The following is a 21,030-nucleotide window of genomic DNA, read 5'->3' as shown; positions in this document are numbered from 1 at the left end:
ACTCACCGGACATCCCAAGTTTGCATTTAAGAAAATAACCCTGAAATTCTTTTTGAATTTTTTTTAATTTAGAAAAGCTGACGTGGCATATTTAGGGTGCAGTAAACATGTAAAATGGGTTAAAATGAAAATATTTAAACTTCTGTGGGTAAAAACAATTAACAAAAGTTGTTTAAATCTTGAAAATTGAAAATGACCCCCCACCCTTCAAAATCGCTTAATCGACAATATATGCCCAAAAACGACCGATGAAACTATTCCTTTCTCTGCGATTTTCGGCGATCACAGTACCTAAATTCTAGTAGATTTTAAATCCTAAACCTTCCTTACATAAAACTATGGCTGACATTCATAAAGAGGAGGAAAACCCAACCCCAATCCGAATCATAGACTCCAGCGGCGCGAGCAGTTCAAAGGTTGTCGCAGACGGCGCTTCGGTGGATCATCCGATGAGTGAAGGTGGTCCAAAAGCAGAGGAGACAATTGCGGCTTCAGAATAGGGAGAAGAATCAAAAAACGGTTCTAAAAAGGAGGATGCCAATAAGAAATCAAGCGACGAGAAGGACGCCAGTGAAGAAATGGTACGTTTTGTTACTTTTTTTTTTAATTGGATGAGAAAATGGATTGATTTGTGAGAATGTGGTTAGTTTTTTTGTTATGGTGGTTGTGGCATTTTGTCGAGCAGTTGGCGGGCATTGGTGGAGTGGCTTTGTTTGGGCTCTAAAGGATGGGGAAAGGCAAAGGAGGCCGTAGGGAGGTTTTTTCTAGGATTTTAGTGGGCTGGGGATGGCAAGAGGTGGCAGAATTAGGGGGCTGGAGGGCTGCTCTGCGTGGTGGCAAGGCTGGCCACGCACAGCACGTGTAACGCTGCGGGTGCTGTGCGTGTCCAGCCTTGCCAACACTCTTATATCCTTAATGGGGGTTTGCTTACACAAGGAAAGCTTTAAACCTAGCTTAAGCTTATTAAACTAAAAAAATATAAATGTTTTTCAAATTGCTTGCCCACCAACTAGAAGTTTTTCCCTAGGAAAGAGAGAAGCAACTAGAAATGCCACTCCGCGCACTGTATGCACTGTGCGTGGCCACCATGCCAATACCAGGGCAGCCCTCCAGCCCCCTATTCCGACAAAGAAGTGAAGTTAATATTAAGTCAAGAACGAGATAAAAAAAGATAGTGCTTAGCGACAATTGAAATGTCTTTTTGCTGGCCAAAATGGATGAGAATTTTGTCAACATTAAGCCACAAGAAATAAATACAAAATTTAAGAAAATAGGCAATCAGATTTGAAAATTTGATACAAGAGATGATTGTAACAACTACTGAAAACTAGTACAATGCATGCATAATTGCAATAAAAAATTGGGCCCAAAGTTTCTTTTCATTAATAATACATATGTCTTTTATACACAAATAGTACTGGTTACAAAAATGCATTTTAAAAGACGAATTAGGGGAACAGTGTAGCTATTCCTCTTCGCTTGCCGACGCCTCTCCGACTGCTTCATCACCTAGGACCTGCATCCACAAAGGAAAATAACGGGGTGAGCACANCAAGTATATATAAGTGCAAAAGGTTGCATTTTTGTTCATTATTCACTTGTTCACTCAAACACAAACTAAAAGCTCTCTCTCCCTAGCCAAGGCCACTCTCTAATCCTCTCAAGGTGGTGTTAAAGTGTGGAGGTTTCATCCTTTTGAAGCTAATCTTCATCAATCCAAAGCAAAGGAGTAGGTATAATCTCATATCCAAGCTTTGCATGTAAACCGTTTTTTTAATCCATGCTTTCATGCTTTCATTCTCCATCTCCACCACTCTTCATGCATGCTGAATCTTTCAGACTGGACCGCGCCCTATTGTATCTTTATCTCCGTTAGTCAGAACGGAGTAGTCGAGCGCCAATGCGTTAAGCGGACGCGGCCCTTTACCAAAATCCGAGGGTTGATGCTCTGGTGTGGAGAGGGGTTGCATGGATGGGATAATGGTGCGGAACCGATTGGGGGGTGCTTGGTCGGGCAGAAACTCGAGTTCATAGAATCGACTTACTTTCTCTTTTAGCGACTGGTTCTCGACCCTGATGGATGTATTTTCGGCTTCCAGTGCGGCCACCTTGTCTAAGTTTTGTTGCATGAGGGTGGTCAAAGCCTCCAGTCTGGCCTCGAGGCCTGAGTTAACGCCGTCTGGATTGTCAGCCATGGAATATTCCTCCACGTAGTAAGGTTCGTCACGCCGAATGATTGCTAGAGTCCCCACGGTGGGCGCCAAACTGTAGACGTAAAAATCTACCTGTACGGAAAGAGGAGTCTGATCCCGTGAGGTTGAGGCCACTAGCGATCTGCTGTACCTGCACACGTAGAGAAACACACGCGTGAAGCGAACGGGAAACACCGAGGTGGTGTTTGCCGTAGGCACTCCGACGCTCAAGTCAGCAAGGCTGAAAGAGACTAATATAGTGAGGGCTAGGGAATAAGAGATTACCGGAAGTCTAGTAGGGGACTATGACTACGGTGAATCAGTGAAACTCTCGAGTAAAGAGTCTCGGGTGTGAAGGTGTAATGTCGATGTCCTTTGTGAGAGGGCTGGCCTCTTCTTATATAGTGGTTGTCTGGTCTCCCAATCCTGGTGGGAGCAGGAGTCCTAATGTGACTCCGATGTAAACCCTAGAAGAATTAGGGTCGTGGTGAGTTGTCTTACCAGTGTCCAAATAGGAAGGTAACCCTGTTTAGGAGAATTCGCTAAGTAGGAAAGCGATCAGGAATAGGAAGGCGTCTTAGAATAGGAGGTTGATTAGGAGTAGGAAAGTTCTATGAAAGGGCTATGGGCTCTAGATTCGTCCGTGGACCTAGGGAATGGGCCAGGTTTGAGAGGCTTGTGCTCGCTTGATTTGGGCCGGTTTATACCCCATGTTAAAATAGAACTAACATGGCTTGGGCCTTTGCAGGACTGGGCCTGGTCCATCTTCGCTAATGGCCCTATTTCCCTATTTGGGCCAAGGACGATTTTTGGCCCTAACAATAAGTAGCATAATCTGTTAACTAATAACAAAATTCAATACTTATTTGTTATTAATTAATGAAAAATTAATTAACACGTTTCAAAAATTTTACTATTTTTGTGATAGGTAAAAGTAGGTTTGCTTTATAAACACCAATGGCAGGCCACTCCAAACTCATCACAAAAACATGCAATTAAAGAAGGAATCGCTCTTACTTAATTATCTATAGATGGTTGAATAGTTCGATAATAACTTTTAGATGTATTATTTAAAAGGTCCTAAATTTGAATCCCTCTTCAATTGCTAATAGGATTAACCACCAGAGCTCTTATTCGGTCTATAGTTTTAAGGTTACAAACACCTCGATCATTAAAAAAAAAAAAATCATTCATACCTCTACTAAGTAAACTATATATTCACGTGTCTTGAGCTTAGTACTTTTCAATTTTAATCTTTAATTTTTTTCAATTTTTTTTTTTTTTTTTAAACAACTTAATCTTATCATTGTTAGATTTTGCTAATTTCTTACCTAGCACGAATACATGCTTAATATATTAGATTTACCAATGCTTAATGGCATACCAATCAAGAATGCTTTAAAACAGACAACCAAACAGGTCTTTTATTTAACACACTACATGCTATCCCTCAACACTAAACAGCTTCAAGTTGCGTGTTAGCAACTTAGCATGAACACAGTTTATTCCCAGAAATTATAACAAGAAATCAACAATAATGCTACAGACACCGACTTTTTTACACCGAAATCTTGGACCGACTTACGTGTTCCGTGATTCACACCAACAAACCAGACACATTTCACGTTATTAACTTTTTTTCTAGTGAAAGGCCGTTCATCAACTATAGACGGTCGTTCACTTACTATGGACTCTCATCCATATTATATGGACGGGGATCTATTTACTACGGACGAGCGTCCCCATTTAAAGGACGTCCGTCCATTAGTAAAATGGAATAATTTTTTTTTTATAAAAATTAGGGACAGCCGTCCACAATTTATGGAAGGTTATCCTTAAATATTGGACGAGCGTTCATATTTTAATGGACGTCCGTCTATTAACAATTCTTTTTAAAAAATTAAAAAAACATTTAGGGACGGCCATTCATCAGTTATGGACGGCCATCCCTTAGTTTTGGACGCCCATCCATAAATTATGGACGGGCGTCTCTTAAGTTTGAACAGGCGTCCATAAGGAATGAACGCCCGTCCATTATTGTGGTTTAAACAGAACGCAATACAATCTTGACTCACTTAGGTCCGCTATGGAAATCAGATTCATTCTTCTTTTCCAGAAATTCGATGGCCCTTAAGTTGAAGAATAGAAAGAGAGAACAGGGAGACCTTTCATCCTTATAGGGGCTGCTCCTTAATATGAATGAATGAAAGCTCTCCATAATAACTAACAAGATTCAGTGGGCTACCTATGAAATATATAGAGCTCTGTGACTCAACTCAAATCAATAAGGATGCAGAAAGCAGTTCCTTGTCTACCATCACTCAATAGCTGTGATATTCCTTCTTTTTTACTCCCTTCAGATAAGTACCCTCATGCATTAGAGTCATTTCAGGAGCAAATGGAGGCTCTTCACGAAGAAAGCAACCCGAAAATACTCGTTAACACATTCGATGCATTAGAATCTGAGGCGTTAATAGCTATTGATAAATTCAATATGATAACAGTCGGACCTTTGATTCCATATGTATTTTTGGGTGGAAAAGACCCATCCGATACTTCATTTGGAGTGGATCTATTCCGTGGTTCAAATGATTATATTGAATGGCTAAACTCAAAGCCCAAGTCATCAGTAGTTTATGTGTCGTTTGGAAGTCTGATCGTGTTGGAAAAGCAACAGATGGAGGAGATTGCACGTGGGTTGCTCAGTAGTGCCCACCCATTCTTGTGGGTCATAAGAGAAAATCAAAATGAAGAGGAAGATGGAAAAGACCCATCTGATATCTTGATTGCTTCTTTCTTTCATCTTGCACCCCTTGTAAGTAGTAAAAAAAGGCATCTAGCTCAGGTATAAGCAAATAAAAATAAAGAAGGGAAGACATGATGGCTAAGAAAGAATTCCCTAACTGCATTCATAGAAGTAGAAGTCCCTCTTCCTGATTCCCTTGACCCCGTTCTCACCAAAGGTGTTCTGCATCAGTCCATCCATCATACCTAGTAGCCTGTGTCTCACTCATATTGACCCACGCAGGAGAAGAATTTTGGAGTCTATCATATACTAGCCATGAGTAAGAGTGAGATGAGAGAATGTGCTAAACTGATTGAAGATATTTGGAAGATAGGACGGGCGTCCAATCCAAATGGACGGGCATCCATAATTAAGGGACAACCGTCCATAACTGATGAACGTCGTCCCTAATTTTTATAAAAAAAATTTATTTTATTTTACTGATGGACATCCGTCCGTAGTAAATAGACCCGTCTATATAATATGGACGGGAGTTTATAGTAAGTGAACGACCGTCCATAGTTGATGAACGGCCGTTCACTAGAAAAAAAAAATAATAACATGAAACATGTCTGATTTGTTGGTCTGAATCACAGAACACGTAGGCCGGTACAAGATTTCGGTGTAAAAAAGTCGATACCATTATTGAGAAATCAATGATGTACAACAGTAAACATACACGTGGACGCTTCTCATTGCAAGTACATTGATAAAGGCGTCTGAAAAGTCCATGAATTTCTCTTCTGGCTCCTCACTCCTCTATGTTGATTTCTTTTACGAATAGTAAGAAGTTGCCACGTGGATGCCATCCACCTCGTCCAATTTAAAATAATGCACCTCTTAAGAGCTTAATCTAACGATAATTATAAGCCGTTAACATTACAACAATTGTTCATATAAGGTTAACCAATCTTCTGTATTGTTTAGCAAGAGATTTTCCGAAAATTTCTTATTGAAAATTGAAAAGATGGAAATGGGTTGAAATAAGTATTGGCTTAGTTAATCTATGACAAAATGATGACAATCCATAATTTTTTAATGTTTGAAAAGCAAATCCGAACAGCCTAGAAAATTAGACAGATTGTAAACATACTCGTAATGCAAATATCTAATTCAAATATTAGACTATCTTTCTTTTACGCTTATTCAATTGTTTGTTTAGGTATCCAATTATTTCTTTCAAGGTGGCTCTCTTTCTTTCCTTTGAGTTCCAAATCTCGGCCACAGGAAATCTCCCGCTCGGATTGTAGTCGTTCAGCTCCAACAATGCATTGGTCACAGCCTCATATGCAACTTCCCCATATTCATTTCTTAATGTTTTCAATTTTTCATCGTCATCGTCTATTACTTCCTACATTAGTCAAGAACTCAATCAGAGCAGGGCAAATAAAACTATTATTATGTTTCGAGTAAACGACATATTCCCACCCAAGGTTCAGTGAAATCCCAAGTTGGTACCCCTAATTTCATAAATTTCAGATTCCCACCCTTAAACGGACATTGTTAGTGACAGATGGGTTTTGAGTCTTCTGACACAAGGGCAGCATATTCTTTTACCAAATTGCCCTTGGACTACTCCTCTTCTTCACCGTCATCGGCCTTTTGGCTGCCTCTCGACTGATTTTCTTAACCAATCACGGTAGGAACTCTTCCCCAAATTACCACCACCTAGCCACCATCGTCGAACGACAAATCCAACACTCTGAAAACCAACCAGTCAACTCCAAAAATCCCAAACAAACAAATCCACTCCACCAAACCAAACAACAAATGTCATTCAACTCCTCCCCAATGCAACCCAAAATCCTTCAACTCCTCCCCAACACAATCCTCGCAACACCGTCTCTCAATTTCAAAGAGGTAAATTCTTTCAAAACTCAATTAAACAAAAACACAACTACATAGATTTCACAAACAAAACAACAAAAAAAACCCATTTCAAAGTCGCTCATTGACGCTGGTTCGAATGGCAGTGGTTGGAGGCTTTGAAGGATTTACCTTTGAGAGGAGGCGGTGGCAAATCGACGGTAGATGGAGGATGAGTTCGAGAGGGGTTTTGAAGTGGAATATCAGCTTATTCGAATGGCAATGGTTGGAGGCGTTTCTGGTGAGTGGGCCGGCCGGAAAAAAAAGAAGAAAGTGCGACAAAGTCGCCACCACAACTGTGATTGCGCGAAGCAAAAAGTTGCAGGTGGCCGGCGATTTGTGGGATTCTTTGGGGTGGGGGATAGACGGCTTTGGTGTGGTGGGTTTGAGGGATTAGATGGTGGTGACAAGGGGCCTAAAACAACAGTCGCAAGGGGCTTGAAACGGCAGTCGCAAGGGGGGTTATTTGAGGTGGGGTTTTGAGATGTGGAGGATAGAAAAAAAAAAGATGGGAGGAGGAGGTGGAGATGAGGAAGAAATGGGAAGAGAAGAGAAAATGTCAGTTTTACGCTTATGCTGTTAAAATAAAGGGAACGGAGTTAGTTTAAGGGTGAGAATTTAGAATAAATGACACCAAGGGTATCAACTTGGGATTTCGCTGAACCTCGGGTGGGGATATGTTGTTTACTCTTATGTTTCTAAACAAAATCACAGTTTGAAGATGAACCATTCTGGGAGTCAGTTTTCTAATAAATATTATAATAGTAATAATCATTTGACTCAATTAAGGCAACCGATTTCTGGATCATAGTAGAAGTTATGTAATATTCAAAATACCGAAGGTGAAGTTATATTTGTTGCTCGGGGGCACAAAATGAAGTTTAAAGAGACATGAATGGTGCATAGGTGAATATAAGAGTGGGTTCAACAAAAAAGATTCATCCACATGTCTACCATATAAAACAGCCAGTGATCATCTACTTGTTGATATTTTCAAACAAAACTGAAGTTTCAGAAGGGTATGGATGGATAGGTTTATACACATACCTGCAGGTTGCCTCGGATGCTGACTCTCTTGAAAGGAGACCAGTGAGGATCCCTCAGATGTTCTTCCCATGATGAACATAATTGAGCAGATTTTGCCTGCCAGTCTCCATCAGTGAACTTCAGTGAGCATGCATGTTGAAAAGCTTTTATATCAATTTCACCCATTCTTTTAATAGCAAGTGCTGTTCGGCCATCCAACATATCTTGCAAAACCTGCATTGCCAAAATCAGGAAAACATTCTCTCTGACGCCTTTGTATTTACTTGCATAATTAGAAGATGGACTTCAGTAATGCAAAAGGTGAATGATAATTTAATTTCAATTTTATACTATACGCAAAATATAAGTTAGTAAAATACACTGATCGATTCTTTGCGAGCATCTTGCAGCTCTTGGTTACTGATGGACTCTTTAAGCATCAGTGTTTGATTCAGGCTTTCCGAATGTTGCAGTGCTTCTTTGTTTTCCTCTAACTGGTTCTTTAGTTCAGTGATCTCAGCAGTTAAATCACTATCTCCTTCTGAAGGATTTTGACTTTGCAACTTCACTTTAAGCTGCATCAATAATGACCCAAAAAATGAAGTTAGCTTAACAAAAACTTGTAAACAAAATTTCAAGCGACAGCTTGTTTCCAAAGTCAAATTGAAACAATATAGGAATTAACATAAAGAAAAGAATTTGGTTAAATATACTATAACTAATCAGCAGAAAATCAACATCCTGTAAATTCATAAGTTACGTACAAACATGATTCAAGGCACATACCCAACAAAATTAAAATTTGAAGAGGCTTATAATTTGACATTGCATGTTAAAACTATTAAGTAGCCTAGCATTTACATCAATTCCAGAATGCGGACAGTTCAGATCCAGCCAGAGGATCTTTCAATGGTGGTTTAATTAAGTAACATGTGCAAAACTATTACAACGATGTTCATGGTAAAATATAAAAATGGATACAACCTCTTCAATTTGATCCATTAAGCTTCTTTTCTCTGAATCTTTCTGGGCCAGCAATTGTTCGAATCCTTTGGTATATCAAATTGTCAAAAAAAGGAAAGAAAAAAAAAAAAAGAACATTTTGAGTGAACTATGAAAACTTCAATTTTACAAAACAGATGACAACTTTAGCTTTAATAATAAAAATCAAATCCTTCGTTCATCATTCATAAAAAATACTCATACCTTGGCAGGTCTCCTTGTACTTCCGCTCCATCTCAAGCAATCGTATGTCCCTTGACGAAATCTCTATTTGGTACATCAGCTCCTTCTCCTTGAGGCTTGTGTCGCTTGTAATAAGCTTAGATGTAAGCCCAATGGTAACTTTGCGAAAATTTGCATGCATTTGTTCATACCTATATTCCACTTCATCCAGCCGCCGGTTTTTGTAAGCCGTCTCTTGTTCAAGGCTTTTAACATCACATGCTTTCTTCTTCTCTTAATAACTACATCCCTCCATTTTTAGTCTTGAGACAAAAGCAAGCAAAATATGAGGATCAAATAAATATGTGACCAAACTCAGAAACTAAATATGCACGTTCCAATTTTGGTGGGGATGGCAAGGGGAAGCACCTGGTGGAGAGAAGAGAAGAAGAAACAGAGGAGAAGAAGAGGAGAAGAAGAAGACGAGGAAGAATCTGGCGGAGAGAAGAAAGGAAGAAAGAGAGAAGGAAAAGAAAAGAAGAAAAAGAGGAAGAATCTGGAAGAGAGAAGGAAAAGAGGAAGAATCTGGAAGAGAGAAGGAAAAGAGGAGCAGTAGAAGAAGAGGAAGAATGGGTGAAAAAAGAAAAAAAAAGTGCAAAATGGAGTTCCTATGTTAGAAGAAGAGGAAATATGTGTAAGCTTGCATTTTACAAACAAAATACACAACTTCGTATCTCTTAATTTGTATCGAACCTTTATAGATTGTCTCTGTGTAATCAAAATATCATCTTTCGATGATCAAATTTCAAGTACCCCTTTTAATTTTTTAAATTTTGATCTATTAAAACATACAAATTAAGCATTTGGAAACATGAAAACCTAGAAAAAAAAAAAAAAAAAAAAAAAAAATCAAACAATCAGAAGGCCAATAATAATAAAAAAAGCCCAATAAAACACAAAATGTAATAGCATTACAAATATAAGAATAGGAAACGAATTTACTTCAAAGGCGAGCTTCGCGGTTGTACAGATTGAATGGTTGAACCTTGAACCTTGAACAGCCGAAATGCTGAAGAACACAAACACACAAGAAGTAAGAAGCGTGGTTGCAGAAGACCGGAAAACGCCTTCAGTGTGACTGAAAAAGCCAACTGCCAAGTGGCAGCATATACACGTGGACGCTTCTCATTGCAAGTGCATTTATAGAGGCGTCTGAAAAGTAAAAAGTACTTGGGCTCGTCAGTCATAATTTATCAAATGAGTGAAACTAAATTATAAGTTTGTTTGTTTGTTTATAATTCTTGATGGGTTTATAAACGGACGGGGCTTATAAGCTAAAAGAAATAAGTTAGGAGAAGATATTTTGTTTTTGCCTTATAAACACTTTGTTTAGAAGTTATTTTTGACTAAATATATTAGTAAGTTATTTATTTTTTATTTTAAAATTTTATCTTATATTCTTATTTTTAATAATATAGTATCATTTTTAGTTATTTTAATAATAAAATATACTTATAAACTATATTTTATCAAATTCATCAATTACTTATATGTATTTTAACCAAGCACATAACTATTTAGATTTTAAATGTTTATAAGCTAAGTATTAATTGTTTATAAGTCAATTTTTATAAACTCAATCAAACAGGCTTAAAATATATTATAAACTAATTAATTACATTATATTCAAGTTATAAGTAGAGATTATAGATATAACATTTACCTATTTCTCTATTGTTAATGCCACCAACCTCATAGTCGATGGTCTTTTGAATTTCCTCTCTTTGGACTCCTCAGTCCTCACTCACTCATGTATGTTGATCTCTTTTACGAAGAAAACTACAAGAGTAAGTAGTTGCCACGTGGATGCCATCCACCTCGTCCAATTTAACAAAAGACAAGGATGCTATATCCATTGTTATAAAATCAAAATCATTAATAAAATGTTGGGAGTTAAAAAGGCAATTAGTAGCATAATCATGTTCACTAAGAACAAATTTCAAGACTTATTTTTTATTAATTAACGCGTTTTAAAATTTTTACTATTTTTGTGATAGGTAAAAAGTAGGTTAAGATTGAAAAATATGTCATTCCAAACTCATCACAAAAACATGCAACTAAAGAAAGAATCGTTTTTACCTATCTTTGAATGGTCAAATAATTCAATATAAATTCTTGAGTGTATTACTCAAAAGATCTTGAGTTAAATTCTTCTTCTATTATTAACATGGATAACCATTGAAATTTTATCTAGTAAATAGTTCTAAGGTTACAGACACCCCGATCATTAAGGAAAACAAAATCGTTCGTACCTCTACTAAGTAAACTCCATATTCGCGTGTCTTGAGCTTAGTACTTTTCAATTTTAATCTTTAATTTTTTTTCATTTCTTTTTTTTTTTTAAACAACTTATCATTGTTAGATTTTGCTCATTTCTTACCTAGCACGAATACATGCTTAATATATTAGATTTACCAATGCTTAATGGCATACCAATCCAGAATGCTTTAAAACAAGACCAAATTGGTCTCTTATTTAACAAACTTCATGCTATCCCTCAACAGCTTCAGGCTGCAGAATGGCATAGACACAGTTCATTCCATAAATTCAAACAAGGAATTCAATAGTGTACAACAGTGAATCAAGGCTTGATTCTCGTGAGATCACCCGGCAGCTAACGTGCCATGTGTCTCCCGCTTTTGCGTTAAATAACTCCAAATTGGGTTCTTGGCAATAGATCGTCACTTCCTGTAATAAAAACGAACCAGTGTTTGCATTTAAAAAAAAGATAGAAAAAAAAAAACCGACATGATTTCAACATAGGTATCTTATGAAATTTGATAATTTTAAGAAACAAGAACATTATTCTCCTGAAAACTATTCAAACCTTCATGCTAAAGCTTTTGAAAAAAAGGAAAATACTGTTTTTTCAAGTGAGATGGCAAATATTTAGTTCAAATCTAATAAATGCTAATTACATTGCACATTTACATATACGTGGTTATGGAGTTCTTATGAAACAGTGGTTTAGAAAAATGAAATCAGAAATTAGTTGGTATGAGCTCATACTAAAATAAAGAAATAAGCACATATTCAGTCTATATATGTGTGTGTGTGTGTGTGTGTGTGTGTGTGTGTGTGTGAATTTCCTTATCGGCATTTTATCTATGAGCTCACAATGTTCATTACCTACTTTTGCAGATAGAGAATTTTAAGAAAACAACTTAAGTTGTGATATGCTAACCTTCAAACTGTTCCTCCCGAGCGTTTCACTGCCGCTTTAAAGTATTTTAGTAACAATGTCACTCCTTCTTTCAGTGGTGCCTTCCTTCTTTCCTTATAATTCCATAACTCTGAGGTGATATACCTCCCACTTGGATTGTATTCATTTATCTCCACTAACGCTGATGTCACTGCCTTGTACACATCATCACCCAATTCTTTCTGCAGACCTTCCAATTTTTCGTCTTCCTCATTTATTACTTCCTGAACTCATAGCATAAATCACATAAATTATTTCACGTTAGAAGGGAAGCAAGGTAAACAAGGAGCCTGCAAGTTTGTAATCTAGAAAAGCTAAGTGAGAAACTATAATATATCTCGAACTTTGGAGCAATTAAGTACTTCACCAGTAAGATTTCAGGCTGAGATATCTTCAAAGTACATGTATTCCTAACTAACAGATGCACATGAATACATTACTACAATTAAGAAAAAAAAAATGTGTATCAACCAACATAGATTGCACGGTCAGCCATCCAAGCAAGCAAATTAGGGTCATACATAATGAGTTTGGGAATGTCATTCGACAAATGACTTTTGCAATCATAGAAGTCAGTAATGCATTATAGTAGGCATAATCAGACTAAACATACTAAAAATAAACCTTTTCAAATTTGAATAAGAGACTGGATGATTGACAGCCAGAAGCAGAGAAGTACAACTGAGAAGGCTAAAGGGGTTCTGCCACCCAGATTTAGGATTTATTATTTGCTGGTGATAAATAAGAATCATTAGTGTTACAGGATTATGTTAGTTGTAAAAATGTCGAACTGCTCAATTTTTTGAAATAAACCATATCTTTTAATAATCTTCATTGTGTACAATACATAGAGAATAGAACAGTGCACATAATTTTGTGCAATTTTGTTCGAAATAACATGAAGCAAAGAGATATGATGAATGTACTCTACAACTCACATTTTGTGTCATAATCATGCAAAAGAACGCAGGTGCCAGTGGCACATTAATAAGAGAACTTTCCTAATATGCTATAAAGTTACATTCCAGGATTTCAGAGCTATAATGTGTACGATACCTAAGCAAATAAATGAATAAAAATTTACTTCAAAAGAGGAGATATATCATAATCAGGATTTAGATAAACAGTTAACAGAGCTAAATCTATGAAATTAATGGAAGGCATACCTGATGTTTCTCTCCAACTGTAACAACCCTGAAAGGATGCCAGTCCGGATCCTTAAGAAATTCCTCCCATAGTGAACAAAGTTCCGAAGCTCTGTCCTCTGCTTCTTCATCATTATACTTTCTCTTCATAGCTTCAAGAAATGGTCTATTGTCAAGTTCTCCCATTCTTTTAACACCAATATCAGCACGGGCTGGTATCTCTTTCAAGAACTATAAAGTGAGTAAAAATCAGTACTTTATCCCAGTCTCTAAAAATATGTAGTGAGGGTAAGAAAGCTTAAAGCAGAACAAAAGGAAGTATTACATAAGCCTTAACAATGGTCCACTGAAGAAATGAAATTGGTTGAAATGGGATGTAGTGTAAGTAATAGATATTATTTCTTCAGTATATATATGTCATCTCCAATACTTCAGAACAATTGTTTTAGGTAATATAAAACCAGAAGTGTTAAATACAGGCTAAAAACCTAAATTCATGAATTCTTGAAATTCACATGTTCAAGATGCTGTAACACCGTCAAATGGAAATTATCTTGTCAGTTCAATACAAAGTTAACAGTTGAACTAGGCATCTCAAGCAATAGAAACAAAATTACTCACACTAATTAATTCCTTACGAGCATCCTGCAGCTCATCATTGCTTTTACGCTCTCGAATGATTAGTGTTTGGTTCAATGCTTCTAAATCTTCAAGTTCCCCTTCCTTTTCCCTCATATCTTTAATCAATGTGTCCATATTTTGTAGAACTTCACAATCTTCATCACCTTCCATGTGCTTCATCACATTTAACGTTCCTCTCATTCGTTCAATTTCCAATTCTAGTGCTTGTTTAGCATCCAGTTGTTTCTCCAATTGAATTATCCTATTATGAAGTTCCTCCTTCTGCCTCTGCAACAAATTAATAACCACAACCATTTTCATCAATTTTCAACTTTCAAAAAATTCAATGTGGAAGCATTCTGGTTTTAATCAGAGAATATAAGGAAATAATACCTTCTGATCTTCGGCCAGCTTCATAACTTTTTCATCAGCTTTCTGTTGCTCCAATGCGGCCAATTGAAGCGAACTATTTCTCATGGCATTCTGATTGAACAATAAATTTTGTTGCAACCATAAAAGTAGTGTCAAAAGCAAGAGAAATACAAAAAAATTGAGTACTGCATACAATTACCTTTGCAATCTCTTCAGCAAGAGCTTTTGTATCACTTTCATTTTGTGCCTCACGCTTTTCCAATTCTACCCCACGCAACTCGAGCTCTTTTTTATGAGACTCTACTTGCAACTTCAGTTTTTCATGGTCACTAAAAATCCTCTGAAAGTGATCTCGTGCACTCAGTTGTATTTTCTTTATCTCTTTGATGCAAACAGACATGGCATAAGTAAATGATACCAAGATTGCGACATGTAAGAGAAGACAGTGAAATGTAACAAACTCGAAATAAGGAAATCTAGGATATTCTTCCCTATAGATTAGAGAATATACATCATTAAAATAAAAACAGCAGAAAACATCATTTACTCAACGTTACAGGATTTTCACAGTCCAGTTCTGCTAAGAATAACTAAAACTCTATGAAGAGACACACCTTCATTATATGCTTGAAGAAGCTTATCTTTCTCCACCATTAACTTCTCAACAGAGTTTGAAGTCTCAGTGCATCTTTGCTCCATCTCTTGCAAGTGCTTGTTTTTTTCCTCAATCATGTTTGTAAGATTAGATACGAGATGATCCTGCTTTCGAGCTTCTTCCTCCATCATTTCAGAAATGGTTTTAAGGTCTCCAACTTTGCGTAGGTGCTCCCCAACAATATTGTTTAAATTGTAGTCATCAGAACGGGCAACCCAAGCATAAATGCCAGATTTTTCCTGATTACTAGCATACCAATCCTTTTTCCCATGATGATCTGCCTCATAAGCTATCTCGAACGACATAGCATTATGTAGACCAGGCCAATCTTTTTTAAATTCCACAATAGCAGTTCCTGAATGACCTCGGTAATTCCACAGAGGATGGACTCTTGTAGGGTTAAACCCTCTCTTTATCAGCTCATCTCTATACTTGGATCCACTTGCTCCGACAAACCGCCCATTATCTACCCTTCTAGTCGGAATATTAACCACGACGCCTACCCAAGGCCAGACAAACTTTTCATCATGATTACAACTAATCGGAGGGTCATCTTCCTTCGCACGTTTTGATGAACTTCCTTCATTCTCTAGATCTTTCTCTAAGTATTTTGCCAAAGCTAGGTGGTTTGCCCTTTCTTTTACACTTCTTTTGTCTGAAGTACTTTTGCCCACCCCAGAAGCATGTTGTAGAAGATCCTTATAAAGGAAATCTCTCTTTCTTTTCTTGGGGCAGTAAGGGCAAATAAAATTTTCCTCTGAGATTTTCACATTGCAATTTCCACTCTTCAGTTTTTCATAAGATTTATCTTTGTACTCAACCATTTCGGATTCACTTATATCTGAATCCTCTTCTGAGCTGTGATCCATCGAACTTCCCATTATAAATTTCTCAAATAGTACCTGAAAATACAATCAATCATTAAGTATAGTTTTATTTAATTAAACACTTCAAAAAGTGTGTTCTAAGCAAGCAGAGCTTGAAGGAACACAGTAGATTTCAGCTTTAGATGCTAAACAAAAACAAATTTTCTAGACACTTCGTTCATTAAAATCTAAATATATCATTGCCCACCAACACACATGCACTCATAAAAACTGAAAAGGGAAAAATTGCACTGAAAAAAAAAAGGAAAAAGAAGTCATTCATTCATGGGAGAGAATTACAACATGAAAATTTAACATGGAAGGGATTTCTAGGGGTTACCATCTCATTTCTTATGTTATGCAACCCCCACAAGAAATAAGCAAAAACAAAACATTACTGCTTATGTTATGCGAAGGAATGAAAATGATAAGTTCACAGTATGCCAATCTCGTAAAACAAATCAAGTGTCATCAAGCACTGTAACAAGTAAATTTAGATTTATAAGAAATAAGAGTTGTAAGTAACAAGTAATGGATGATTGGCTGACAATAACAATCATGCTGTCGAAATTACCGTGCCATAGTATTCTGCATCATGAACTGTGCCATATGAATCAAATAATTTTGTATATCATTTAAAGAAACCATGACACAAATCTAAATTAAATAAAGAAATCAACATGCAAACATACATGCATTGACCGAAACTTGGCATTATAGTAGGCATAATCAGACTAAACATACTAAAAATAAACCTTTTCAAATTTGAATAAGAGACTGGATGATTGACAGCCAGAAGCAGAGAAGTACAACTGAGAAGGCTAAAGGGGTTCTGCCACCCAGATTTAGGATTTATTATTTGCTGGTTATAAATAAGAATCATTAGTGTTACAGGATTATGTTAGTTGTAAAAATGTCGAACTGCTCAATTTTTTGAAATAAACCATATCTTTTAATAATCTTCATTGTGTACAATACATAGAGAATAGAACAGTACACATAATTTTGTGCAATTTTGTTCGAAATAACATGGAGCAAAGAGATATGATGAAAGTACTCTACAACTCACATTTTGTGTCACAATCATGCAAAAGAACGCAGGGGCCAGTGGCACATTAATAACAGAACTTTCCTAATATGTTATAAAGTTCCATTCCAGGATTTCAGAGCTATAATGTGTACGATACCTAAGCAAATAAATGAATAAAAATTTACTTCAAAAGAGGAGATATATCATAATCAGGATTTAGATAAACAGTTAACAGAGCTAAATCTATGAAATTAATGGAAGGCATACCTGATGTTTCTCTCCAACTGTAACAACCCTGAAAGGATGCCAGTCCGGATCCTTAAGAAATTCCTCCCATAGTGAACAAAGTTCCGAAGCTCTGTCCTCTGCTTCTTCATCATTATACTTTCTCTTCATAGCTTCAAGAAATGGTCTATTGTCAAGTTCTCCCATTCTTTTAACACCAATATCAGCACGGGCTGGTATCTCTTTCAAGAACTATAAAGTGAGTAAAAATCAGTACTTTATCCCAGTCTCTAAAAATATGTAGTGAGGGTAAGAAAGCTTAAAGCAGAACAAAAGGAAGTATTACATAAGCCTTAACAATGGTCCACTGAAGAAATGAAATTGGTTGAAATGGGATGTAGTGTAAGTAATAGATATTATTTCTTCAGTATATATATGTCATCTCCAATACTTCAGAACAATTGTTTTAGGTAATATAAAACCAGAAGTGTTAAATACAGGCTAAAAACCTAAATTCATGAATTCTTGAAATTCACATGTTCAAGATGCTGTAACACCGTCAAATGGAAATTATCTTGTCAGTTCAATACAAAGTTAACAGTTGAACTAGGCATCTCAAGCAATAGAAACAAAATTACTCACACTAATTAATTCCTTACGAGCATCCTGCAGCTCATCATTGCTTTTACGCTCTCGAATGATTAGTGTTTGGTTCAATGCTTCTAAATCTTCAAGTTCCCCTTCCTTTTCCCTCATATCTTTAATCAATGTGTCCATATTTTGTAGAACTTCACAATCTTCATCACCTTCCATGTGCTTCATCACATTTAACGTTCCTCTCATTCGTTCAATTTCCAATTCTAGTGCTTGTTTAGCATCCAGTTGTTTCTCCAATTGAATTATCCTATTATGAAGTTCCTCCTTCTGCCTCTGCAACAAATTAATAACCACAACCATTTTCATCAATTTTCAACTTTCAAAAAATTCAATGTGGAAGCATTCTGGTTTTAATCAGAGAATATAAGGAAATAATACCTTCTGATCTTCGGCCAGCTTCATAACTTTTTCATCAGCTTTCTGTTGCTCCAATGCGGCCAATTGAAGCGAACTATTTCTCATGGCATTCTGATTGAACAATAAATTTTGTTGCAACCATAAAAGTAGTGTCAAAAGCAAGAGAAATACAAAAAAATTGAGTACTGCATACAATTACCTTTGCAATCTCTTCAGCAAGAGCTTTTGTATCACTTTCATTTTGTGCCTCACGCTTTTCCAATTCTACCCCACGCAACTCGAGCTCTTTTTTATGAGACTCTACTTGCAACTTCAGTTTTTCATGGTCACTAAAAATCCTCTGAAAGTGATCTCGTGCACTCAGTTGTATTTTCTTTATCTCTTTGATGCAAACAGACATGGCATAAGTAAATGATACCAAGATTGCGACATGTAAGAGAAGACAGTGAAATGTAACAAACTCGAAATAAGGAAATCTAGGATATTCTTCCCTATAGATTAGAGAATATACATCATTAAAATAAAAACAGCAGAAAACATCATTTACTCAACGTTACAGGATTTTCACAGTCCAGTTCTGCTAAGAATAACTAAAACTCTATGAAGAGACACACCTTCATTATATGCTTGAAGAAGCTTATCTTTCTCCACCATTAACTTCTCAACAGAGTTTGAAGTCTCAGTGCATCTTTGCTCCATCTCTTGCAAGTGCTTGTTTTTTTCCTCAATCATGTTTGTAAGATTAGATACGAGTTGATCCTGCTTTCGAGCTTCTTCCTCCATCATTTCAGAAATGGTTTTAAGGTCTCCAACTTTGCGCAGGTGCTCCCCAACAATATTGTTTAAATTGTAGTCATCAGAACGGGCAACCCAAGCATAAATGCCAGATTTTTCCTGATTACTAGCATACCAATCCTTTTTCCCATGATGATCTGCCTCATAAGCTATCTCGAACGACATAGCATTATGTAGACCAGGCCAATCTTTTTTAAATTCCACAATAGCAGTTCCTGAATGACCTCGGTAATTCCACAGAGGATGGACTCTTGTAGGGTTAAACCCTCTCTTTATCAGCTCATCTCTATACTTGGATCCACTTGCTCCGACAAACCGCCCATTATCTACCCTTCTAGTCGGAATATTAACCACGACGCCTACCCAAGGCCAGACAAACTTTTCATCATGATTACAACTAATCGGAGGGTCATCTTCCTTCGCACGTTTTGATGAACTTCCTTCATTCTCTAGATCTTTCTCTAAGTATTTTGCCAAAGCTAGGTGGTTTGCCCTTTCTTTTACACTTCTTTTGTCTGAAGTACTTTTGCCCACCCCAGAAGCATGTTGTAGAAGATCCTTATAAAGGAAATCTCTCTTTCTTTTCTTGGGGCAGTAAGGGCAAATAAAATTTTCCTCTGAGATTTTCACATTGCAATTTCCACTCTTCAGTTTTTCATAAGATTTATCTTTGTACTCAACCATTTCGGATTCACTTATATCTGAATCCTCTTCTGAGCTGTGATCCATCGAACTTCCCATTATAAATTTCTCAAATAGTACCTGAAAATACAATCAATCATTAAGTATAGTTTTATTTAATTAAACACTTCAAAAAGTGTGTTCTAAGCAAGCAGAGCTTGAAGGAACACAGTAGATTTCAGCTTTAGATGCTAAACAAAAACAAATTTTCTAGACACTTCGTTCATTAAAATCTAAATATATCATTGCCCACCAACACACATGCACTCATAAAAACTGAAAAGGGAAAAATTGCACTGAAAAAAAAAAGGAAAAAGAAGTCATTCATTCATGGGAGAGAATTACAACATGAAAATTTAACATGGAAGGGATTTCTAGGGGTTACCATCTCATTTCTTATGTTATGCAACCCCCACAAGAAATAAGCAAAAACAAAACATTACTGCTTATGTTATGCGAAGGAATGAAAATGATAAGTTCACAGTATGCCAATCTCGTAAAACAAATCAAGTGTCATCAAGCACTGTAACAAGTAAATTTAGATTTATAAGAAATAAGAGTTGTAAGTAACAAGTAATGAATGATTGGCTGACAATAACAATCATGCTGTCGAAATTACCGTGCCATAGTATTCTGCATCATGAACTGTGCCATATGAATCAAATAATTTTGTATATCATTTAAAGAAACCATGACACAAATCTAAATTAAATAAAGAAATCAACATGCAAACATACATGCATTGACCGAAACTTCATCCTATTAGCCAGTTATGAGCTAAATTAGAAGCGAGAGTAAAATAATAAAAACTAGCGAAAACAACGACCAACAAAGCTTCCAGTATATCAAGCCAAACACTAACAAAATGAGAGTGCATTCCACATGATTAATCATAAACATGCATAATTTATTTAGGAGAAAATATAGAAAAGAAAACTCAAATTACCAGAAATGCTATAAAGTCTCCGGCTCTGAATTGAGAGTGTGATTGTGAAGCAGTGAGCTCTGATTTGAGAGAAATGTTAGGTATGGTGATAGTGAGGATAAATGGTGGAGATGGCTGATGAGTTAGGGTTTGATACTGTGAAGTATGTGAAATCAGGGGAGCAGTAAGGGGTCAATGAACTGTGTTTGGATTTGAGTGCGTTGAGTCGTGTTGAAACTGTGATAGCTATGGTTGTCCACGCGAGTACTGCGCGTATAGTTAGACCCTCCTCCTTCCTGACCTGAAAAAGTGATCTAACTGAAAAATTACATAATATAATAAAATTACTGAATTTACCCAATCTAGAAAAGATCATGTTACTAAAGAATAAAAATAACTGAAAGGC

The 21,030-nt window shown here is 36.5% G+C and overlaps 3 protein-coding genes across 3 annotated transcripts; 1 reads left to right on the top strand and 2 right to left on the bottom strand.

The window, feature by feature from the left end:
* The first annotated feature begins 4,482 nt into the window (after positions 1-4,482).
* On the top strand, positions 4,483-5,043 carry LOC116117712 (crocetin glucosyltransferase, chloroplastic-like). Its single transcript, XM_031403721.1, has one exon. It carries the CDS (start codon positions 4,483-4,485, stop codon positions 5,041-5,043), a length of 561 nt encoding a protein of 186 aa, XP_031259581.1.
* Positions 5,044-5,951: 908 nt separating this feature from the next.
* On the bottom strand, positions 5,952-10,172 carry LOC116117770 (factor of DNA methylation 2-like). Its single transcript, XM_031403795.1, has 6 exons — positions 10,036-10,172; positions 9,076-9,356; positions 8,854-8,918; positions 8,250-8,444; positions 7,891-8,103; positions 5,952-6,328 (listed from the first exon to the last, which is right to left on the bottom strand). Exons 2-6 carry the CDS (start codon positions 9,233-9,235, stop codon positions 6,098-6,100), a joined length of 864 nt encoding a protein of 287 aa, XP_031259655.1. The 5' UTR covers positions 9,236-9,356; positions 10,036-10,172; the 3' UTR covers positions 5,952-6,097.
* A 1,360-nt stretch (positions 10,173-11,532) lies between these two features.
* Positions 11,533-20,909, bottom strand: LOC116117711 (protein INVOLVED IN DE NOVO 2-like). The gene is made up of 13 exons (XM_031403720.1): positions 20,646-20,909; positions 18,838-19,780; positions 18,423-18,604; positions 18,245-18,334; positions 17,852-18,139; positions 17,252-17,461; positions 15,048-15,996; positions 14,633-14,814; positions 14,455-14,544; positions 14,062-14,349; positions 13,462-13,671; positions 12,278-12,519; positions 11,533-11,781 (listed from the first exon to the last, which is right to left on the bottom strand). Exons 2-12 carry the CDS (start codon positions 19,757-19,759, stop codon positions 12,280-12,282), a joined length of 3,651 nt encoding a protein of 1,216 aa, XP_031259580.1. The 5' UTR covers positions 19,760-19,780; positions 20,646-20,909; the 3' UTR covers positions 11,533-11,781; positions 12,278-12,279.
* Positions 20,910-21,030: the final 121 nt, after the last annotated feature.

Source organism: Pistacia vera, unplaced genomic scaffold, assembly GCF_008641045.1.
Source record: "Pistacia vera cultivar Batoury unplaced genomic scaffold, PisVer_v2 Contig820, whole genome shotgun sequence".
NCBI lineage: Eukaryota > Viridiplantae > Streptophyta > Magnoliopsida > Sapindales > Anacardiaceae > Pistacia > Pistacia vera.
The sequence above is the reverse complement of the archived record's forward strand: the minus strand, read 5'-3'. Positions and strand labels throughout refer to the sequence as shown.

Bases quoted from the DNA above. Each gene is read 5' to 3' on its own strand.
- LOC116117711 (XM_031403720.1), bottom strand. From the start codon at position 19,759: ATGGGAAGTTCGATGGATCACAGCTCAGAAGAGGATTCAGATATAAGT. The intron at 18,605-18,837 runs GTGTGTCTCTTC...TTTGCATCAAAG, and splicing joins TCTTCAAGCATATAATGAAG to AGATAAAGAAAATACAACTG. The intron at 15,997-17,251 runs GTATGCCTTCCA...GATTGATTGTAT, and splicing joins CAGTTGGAGAGAAACATCAG to TTTCAGGTACTATTTGAGAA.
- LOC116117712 (XM_031403721.1), top strand. From the start codon at position 4,483: ATGCAGAAAGCAGTTCCTTGTCTACCATCACTCAATAGCTGTGATATT.
- LOC116117770 (XM_031403795.1), bottom strand. From the start codon at position 9,235: ATGCATGCAAATTTTCGCAAAGTTACCATTGGGCTTACATCTAAGCTT. The intron at 8,445-8,853 runs GTTGTATCCATT...TTATTGATGCAG, and splicing joins TAATGGATCAAATTGAAGAG to CTTAAAGTGAAGTTGCAAAG. The intron at 8,104-8,249 runs GTATTTTACTAA...TTGGCAATGCAG, and splicing joins CTCGCAAAGAATCGATCAGT to GTTTTGCAAGATATGTTGGA.